Source organism: Falco punctatus (assembly GCF_963210335.1).
Source record: "Falco punctatus genome assembly, chromosome: 1".
Lineage (NCBI taxonomy): Eukaryota > Metazoa > Chordata > Aves > Falconiformes > Falconidae > Falco > Falco punctatus.
In genome coordinates, this window is record NC_137580.1 from 92,759,456 (window position 1) to 92,767,003 (window position 7,548).

The 7,548-nt window shown below is 66.5% G+C and overlaps 1 protein-coding gene across 2 annotated transcripts; it reads right to left on the reverse strand.

The window, feature by feature from the left end:
* Nucleotides 1-6,547, reverse strand: RNF215 (ring finger protein 215). Of its 2 annotated transcripts, XM_080366476.1 has the most exons (10): nucleotides 4,126-6,533; nucleotides 3,344-3,472; nucleotides 3,031-3,102; nucleotides 2,868-2,953; nucleotides 2,134-2,188; nucleotides 1,703-1,807; nucleotides 1,466-1,582; nucleotides 1,253-1,390; nucleotides 888-990; nucleotides 1-752 (listed from the first exon to the last, which is right to left on the reverse strand). In XM_080366476.1, the coding sequence occupies exons 1-10, from the start codon at nucleotides 4,402-4,404 to the stop codon at nucleotides 730-732; spliced, it is 1,107 nt and encodes a 368-aa protein (XP_080222602.1). In that variant the 5' UTR covers nucleotides 4,405-6,533; the 3' UTR covers nucleotides 1-729. The 2 variants fall into 2 exon arrangements, with proteins under 2 accessions (XP_080222602.1, XP_080222603.1); XM_080366477.1 differs by lacking the exon at nucleotides 3,031-3,102 and having other exon boundaries at nucleotides 4,126-6,547.
* Between the last annotated feature and the right edge of the window lie 1,001 nt (nucleotides 6,548-7,548).

A 7,548-nucleotide genomic window follows, 5' to 3' on the forward strand; every position in this document is an offset into this window, starting at 1 on the left:
TCCTTGCTCTGTATTTAATAGACACACGTGCCGCGCTGCATGGAACAGGAGCCGGTCAGGGCACACGGCACGCCAGTGTTCAGTCAAACAAGCCCCGTGTTTGGTCTCTGCAGCTGGTTCCTGCCGTCCTTTCTAATAAGTTAAATAAAGCGTTCAGCTGCCCTGCCCTCCCGCAGCGAGGTGGCGGGTCGCCCAGCAGCCCTGCCAGCTGCAGCCCCCCGGCCCTGGCAGATCTGCCCGCGACGTCCACATGGTGCGGAGGGGCTCCCGCCACAGCCAGGCCCCCCGTCAGGCTCGGGCACAGCATGGCTCCCGCCTGGGCTCTGCCCACCCTGCCACGGCCATGGGAAAATAGAAATAAAAAAGAAAAAAGACTTAGAAAAAATTACTACGAGCAGGGAAAGGGAGCAGCCAGGCCAGGGCTCTCCCTGCCTCCAGTCTCCATGTCCCCACCCTGTTACACCCATGGGTGCCCCTGCAGCTTCCTTTCCCTGCACCCGCTCCCCCAGACCCCGGTACTGGCCATCTGGTGTGTCCCCCCACCCTCTACTCGTGCCCAGCAGGGATTGCCCCGAGATCTTTCATTCTCTGAACGGCCGGGCACTGCAACGGGCACAGCCACACCGACCCCACTCTGGCAGCAAGTGCCGCTCGTTGAGCACCCCCTGCCCCCCTCCCTCTCCCCGGAGCAGCGATGGGTCTGTCCCTGGAGTGCGTCTGTCGGGCCAGCTAGCTCTCTGTGCAGCAGTTCCCTGCAAGGGAGAAGGATGGAGGGCCATCACACAGGGAGCCTGGGGGGTTCCAACTCCTCCTCAGGCCCCACCCCAGCCCCCACGCACTCCCTGGTCGCTGTGGAGGGCACAGCTGGGCACCAGTGTGGCTCTTACCCAGGATGTTGCGCTTGCAGAGCGGGCAGGTCTGCTGCAGCAGGAGCCAGGGGTCCACGCAGTCCCGGTGAAACTCATGGGAGCAGGGCAGCACCCGCAGCCACTGCAGGGAGGGAAGCAGATGGCAGAAACGAGTGGAGCCAGGCAGGGGTACCATCACCGCAGCGGCTGGGCTGCAGCCCTGCCCCAGGGAAGGGAACAATCCTGTGCCATGCAGCCACCTGGCAGGGACACCCCAGCCCCAGTGAGCGAGGGGAGGCTCGGCCCTGGGCTCCAAAGGGATGGCATGAGTATGGTGGCCTCAGGCTTTGACCAGGGCAGGCTCCAGGTCTCCCAGCACAGCACCAGTCCCCCGCAGTCCCTACCTGGCTCTTGTGGAACTGGTCCAAGCAGACAGCACAGCTATCAATCTCACAGGCCCGGCTCCGAAGTGCTTTGCCGGGATGGTACCGCCGGGTTTTCAGTGCCAACAGTCGCTGCCGAATGTGCTGCTTCAGGTCCAGCTACAGAAGCAGAGCAGAAGGTCAGACCCCGGCTGCCAGTCTCCCCAGTGAGAGGCAGAGTGGAGATGTTCCCACCTCAGCATCCTGCTCCAACAGGTCTTGCCGTGACTGCCGCTGAGCCTGCACGATCACCCCGGTGCAGAGGAGCAGGGCAATCAGCAGGATGGTGTTCCACAGCTGCTGGAGGTACTTCTGCAGGAACAGCGCCGGCGGGCAGCCAGTGACTGGGGTGGGGGGCGAAGCAGAGCCCTCTGCTCCCAGCCCCGCCACCACCGTTGCCCCCACGCCAAGGACCCTCCCTCGCACGCGTACCTGGACCTGCGAGCTGTTCTCCCCCGTGCAGATGACCCCTTGCCACTCCCCGTAGAGCCCCCCTCGGGAGAGGCCGCAGGTCGACCAGAGGGTGAGCGTCACTCCCTGCAAGGCAGGAGACAGCATTGCTGGTGGCCGCGCTGGCTCGCAGCACTGCTCCAGCCTGGGGGGGCCTGCCACGCTGGGTGAACCACACGGGTCAAGGGCAGGAGGAACTGCTGGTGGCTGCCAGCTGCCCCGCTCCCACGGAGCGACTCTCTGGGGGAACCGAGGAACCGGCAGCTTCAAGAGCTTTCGTGGATCTGGCTCCTGCTCCCTGCAGCTCAGCTTCCCCATCGGTCAGGGAAGTCTGGCTGCGCACAGCCATGCCCATGCCCTCCCACCAGGAAAGAGAGGAGGAGGAGGAGGAGGAGGAAGGAAGGCCTACATACCAGGTTCTCCAGTAGCACTGCCTGGTACGTGATCTTCGCTGTAGCCTGGAGCCCCCTGTTGCAAACAAAAAGCAAGAGAAGCGTCAATCCCATGGGCCCACAGCACCCCAATGCCAGGGAGCACCCCCTTCTCCACAGGGCCAGGAAGCCCCTGCTGAGCTGTAGGCAAGGGAGGGTCACCAGGGACAGAGGAACACACAGGGGAGGTGACAGCAAGACCCCCGCTCCCCAGCCATGCCCAGCCCCCCTGAGCAACCCTGCACAGGTCTCTTCCTCCCAGCGCTGTGCCTCAGTTTCCCCATCTGTGACACCACAGCAGCAGCACTGATTTACCACGCGTAAGAAGGACCAAGGGGGTCCTGTCACTGTAGGTGGTAGAATAAACCCCAACAAAGACAGCGGGGATGCTGATAACCAGCTGGTCTGGCTGATTTGTACTGAGAGTCCTAAAGACCTTGGCCAAGACCACTGTCAGTCCCAGCTGCCACGTGGGGACGCGTGGAAGGGCTCAAGCCCCGAGGAAGGGCTGGATCTGATTCAAACCCTCCCGGGAAACAAGTCTCAGCCCCAGCCGGCCTCTGCACAGCACAAGCTCGACACCAGCCCGGCACATGTGACGCGCTGTGTGAGGGACCACCCCAGGGCAGCCCCCGGCTGTCACAGCCAGGCAGGCAACCAGGTGCAGAGAGATGGCTCGTGCCCGATCCCCCCCTCCCCGCTGCCCCAGCCCCTACCGCAGCAGCGCTCCCAACAGCTTGGTGACGTTGTCCGAGGACTGGATCACGATCACAGGCTTGGCAAGAAGCTGGGAAACATCCAGCTGCACCAGAAAGGAAAGCAACAGCCATCAGCAGGGCCCAAGACCAGCTCGGGGACCCGCTGCCGGGACTCTCCTACCTCCCGAATGGCATTCTGGTTCAGAGCCAGGATAAGCAGGGCTGACGCCCCCAGCACCAGCGCTCGCTTCATCTGTGGAGACAGAGGGCACAGCTCAGGGCACTGCACAGCCCAGCTCCCGTCCCGCTGCAGGGAACAGGCAGGACGCGGTGCCTCTTTGCTCTGGCTGGAGTATCGCAAGGGACCCAAGGGGCGCTGGCACTGCCCGGGAGCCCCGTCACAGACCCCCCCTACCACCAAGCACAGGCCAGGACCCCCCACATCTGGCAAGGAGACACCCCACAGGTGCCCTGTGCCAGGAGCAGACGGGCACCTTGCTGACGACGGCAGCGGTGAAGGACTCCTCCTTGGCACCCCGCGGCACCTCGGCTGGCTCCTCGCCCACGGGCACCACACCGATCCAGCTGTCGGCAGCGCCCAGCTCCGGCTCCGTGTGTCCCACCTGGGGGGCACGGCGGCACCAGTGGGGGTGAGAGCTGGTATGGACACCTCGAGGCTCAGGGCACCCCCAAAAACACCCCGCGTCCCCAGTGCCCCAGGGAGCTGGGCACGGCACAGGGATGGGGACAGCAGCCAGGGTGGCACAGGGGACAGGACCTGGCCGCTGCACCTCCACCCCTGCCTGCACCCCCGCTCTGTTGGTGGCTCCCCCTGTGCTGCCCCCAGCCTGTACCCCCCAGTGCCGGCTGTCCCTCCCCAGTGCCTCCCAGCACCCACTGGCCCCCCAGCACCCACTGCCCCCTCCCCTGTGCCCCCCAGTACCCTCTGCCCCCTCCCCAGTGCCTCCCAGCGCCCACGGCCCCCTCCCCAGCGCCTCCCAGCGCCCACGGCCCCCTCCCCAGCGCCCACTGCCCCCTCCCCAGCGCTTCCCAGCGCCCACTGCCCCTTTCCCAGCGCCTCCCAGCACCCACTGCCCCCTCCCCTGTGCCCCCCAGTACCCTCTGCCCCCCTCCCCAGCGCCTCCCAGCGCCCACGGCCCCCTCCCCAGTGCCTCCCAGCGCCCACTGCTCCCTCCCCAGTGCCTCCCAGCACCCGCTGCCCTCCCCAGCGCCCCCCCCGAGCCCCCAGCCCCCGGTGCCGCGGGCCGGCGCTCACCAGCAGCAGGCGGCCGCGGATCTCCTCCTCCCCGCCCCGCGGGACCCCCCGGCCCGGCCCGGCCCGGCCGCCCCCCGCGCCCAGCACGGCCCCGCGCAGCGTGTAGGAGCCGCCGGCCCCTGCGGCCGCCCCGGCCCCACTCGCCGCCCCGCTCCCGGCCCCTGCCCCCGGCCCGGGCCCGGACACCGCCACCTCGACGCGGGCGGCGGGCGCCGGCCCCGGCACGGCCCGGCAGAGCGCCAGCAGCGGCGCCAGCAGCGCAGCCCGCAGCGCCGCCATCGCCGCGCCGCCCGCACCGCACTGCCGCGCCCCCTGCCGGCGCGGAGGACCCGCCGCACCGCCGGCCGCCGCGAGAGGGCGCAAGAGAGCCCGCGGCGCCAGCGCGGGCGGCGGCGGCGGGACGAGGATGGGCACCGGGGCAGGGACCGGCACCGGGAGCGGGGCCAGGGGCGGGGACGGGGACAGGGACTGGCACCGGGAGCGGGGACGGGGACAGGGACTGGCACCGGGAGCAGGGCCAGGAGCAGGGACGGGGATGGGGACTGGCACGGGGACAGGGACCGGCACCGGGGGCGGAGACAGGGGTGAGGACGGGGATGGGGACCAGGACAGGGACTGGCACCGGCACTGGGAGCGAGAGTGGGGACAGGGACAGAGAGAGAGCAGCACCCAGGGCCGAGCTAGGGACAAGGGCCGGGACCAGGACAGGGACTGGGACCAGGACCAGGAGAGGGACAGGGACAGAAAGTGGCAGCCAGGGCCGAGCCAAGGCCAAGGGGTGGCAGAGGGACAGGGACCAGCACTGGGACAGGGACTGGCATAGGGACACTACCCCCCATGGCCCTGCTTCCCTGCGGGTGCAGGGGCACACGTGGGTGCCACGGGGACACGCGTGCCCTCAGGGGCACAGCCACGGGTGCACAGGGACACGCACAGCCCTGCACACATGGGCACCCCATCCCTGCACCCCACAGCCACAGCCGCCACAGCACATGCGTGGGCACACGCCTGGGTGACACGGGCACACGTCAACACCCCAGTACCCCAAAATCTCAACCACCCCCCACCCAACCATCCCCATCCTGGCACATGCCAGGCAGCCCTGATGGTGCCACCATCCCGGTCCTGCTCCAGCCACGTGTGCCTGGCACGTGCCAGCGTGGGGATTTGCCGGGAGGATTAGCTGTCACACAGGTCCCGGCGCTGACCTGCTTTTGGCAGGGGCCACGCCGGGGATGGGGACTCAGTGCCATGGCATCCCAGCTCCCACAGCCACTGGATGCCCACGGGACAGGTCTGGGTGTGACCCTGGTGTCCCCCCCATCCCCAGCCCTGTTGCAATTGTGGGGGTTTAATCTCAGGGCGGGCAGGGCCCCTCCACCCACAATCGGCAACCGGAGCCGGTTTAACCGCACGGCAAAACATCCCCGTGTAACAACAGCCCGGAATCCCATCCAGCTCCAGAGCCACGCGGCGGAAGGTGGTCACCCATCCGGGTTCCTGTGCGGCTTCCATAGAGGAGCCCAAAATGGGAGCGTGGGGGGGCTCCTGCCCTGAGCACTGCCCCGCAGGGGGACACACAAGTGTGGGACCAGCATCGTGGGACACACATGGGGTGCAAATGGCTCTGTGGAGCATCCATAGGTTTGTGGGATATAGATGGCTTCACGAGACATCCACAGCTCCAAGGGACACATATGGCTCCATGGGACACCCATCCATGGGACGTGGATGGCTCCATGAGACATCCAGGGGTCCATGGGACACGCACAGCTCCATGGGACAGCCACAGCTCCAAGGGACACATATGGCTCCATGGAATGTGTGTGGCTTCTTGGGCCATCCATAGGTCCATGGGATACAAACGGCTCTGTGGGACATCAGAGCTCCATGGGACATCTGTGGGTCCATGGGACAGCCACAGCTCCAAGGGACATGTATGGTTCCATGGGACGTCCATAGGTCCATAGGACATGGATGTCTCCATGGGATGTGTACAGCTCCATGGGACATCCATGGGGGACATGTGGCTCCACGGGATGTGCACAACCCCACAGGACACACATGACACTCCTGCGAGGGGACAGTAGGGATGGGAGAACCTTCCCCTGCTCAGAACCCTACCAGGGCTGGGGCTGTGGGACCCCTGCAGGGACCCCTTCTCCTGGCCGGGACCCCTTCTCCTGGCCAGGCCCCCTCCCCAGCTGGGGTCCCCCTCTCGGGGAGGTCCCCTTCCCTGGGGAGCCAGGGCTACCGTACATGAGGTGGCAGCAGGAGGGGGAGCCCAGTAGCCATGGTGCCTCTGCCCTGTCCCTGTCCCCTCTCCCCAGTGCCTCACCCGTGTGCCAGCCCCTGCGTCTGAGCTGTCACCCTGTCCCCACCTCTGTCCTCTGCCCTGCCCCACCTTCCATCCCCATTCCCACATCTGTTCCCATCTCCCATTCCTGTCACTGTCCCTCTCCCTGCTATCTGCCCACTTACCACCCGCACCCCATGGCCCCCCTACCCCCCGTGTCCTCCCATACCCCCATAGCCCCACACCCTGCCATGTCCCCCACATGATCCATACCTCCCCGTACCCTCCCATACCCCATCACGTCCCTCCATACCCCCCATACCCTCCCGTGCCCCCCATAATCCCCCGGCCCCTCCATGTCCCCCATATCCCCCCAGACCTCCCATGCCCCCCATACTTCCCAAGTCCCCCTGTGCTCCCATACCCCCTATAGTCCACATACCCCCTGTACCCCCTAGCCCCCATGTTCCCCATATGCCCCATGACCCCTATAGCCCCCATACCCCCCCACGCACCCATACCTTGCATACCCTATATAGCCCCCATAGTCTTTATAGCCCCCATACCCACCATGACCCCATAGCCCCCAGACCCCCCACCCCACCATACCTCCCATACCCTCCATGCCCCCATACCTCCTGTATCCCCTTATAGCCCCCATACCCCCCATAGACCCCATACCCCCATGCACCCATACGTCCCATACTTCATATAAGCCCCAGAGCCTCTATAGCCCCCCATAGCCTCCCCATGTCCCCATACCCCCATGCCCCGTACCCCCCACAGCCCCCATACCCCCATGCCCCGTACCTCCCATACCCTGTATAGCCCCCATAGCCTTTATAGCCCCCACATCCCCCAGCCCTGCAGACCTCCCATACCCCCCATGCTCCCATACCCCGTAGAGCCCCCATGCACCCATACCTCGCATACCCTCTACAGCCCCCAGACCCCCATACACCCCATGACCCCTATAGCCCCCATAACCCCGTGCACCCATACCTGCCATACCCCCTATAGCCCCCATGGCCTCTATAGCCCCCATGGCCCCCACCCCACCATACCCCCTATACCCCCCATACCCCCTATAGCCCCCGTACCCCCTATAGCCCCCGTACCCCCCACGC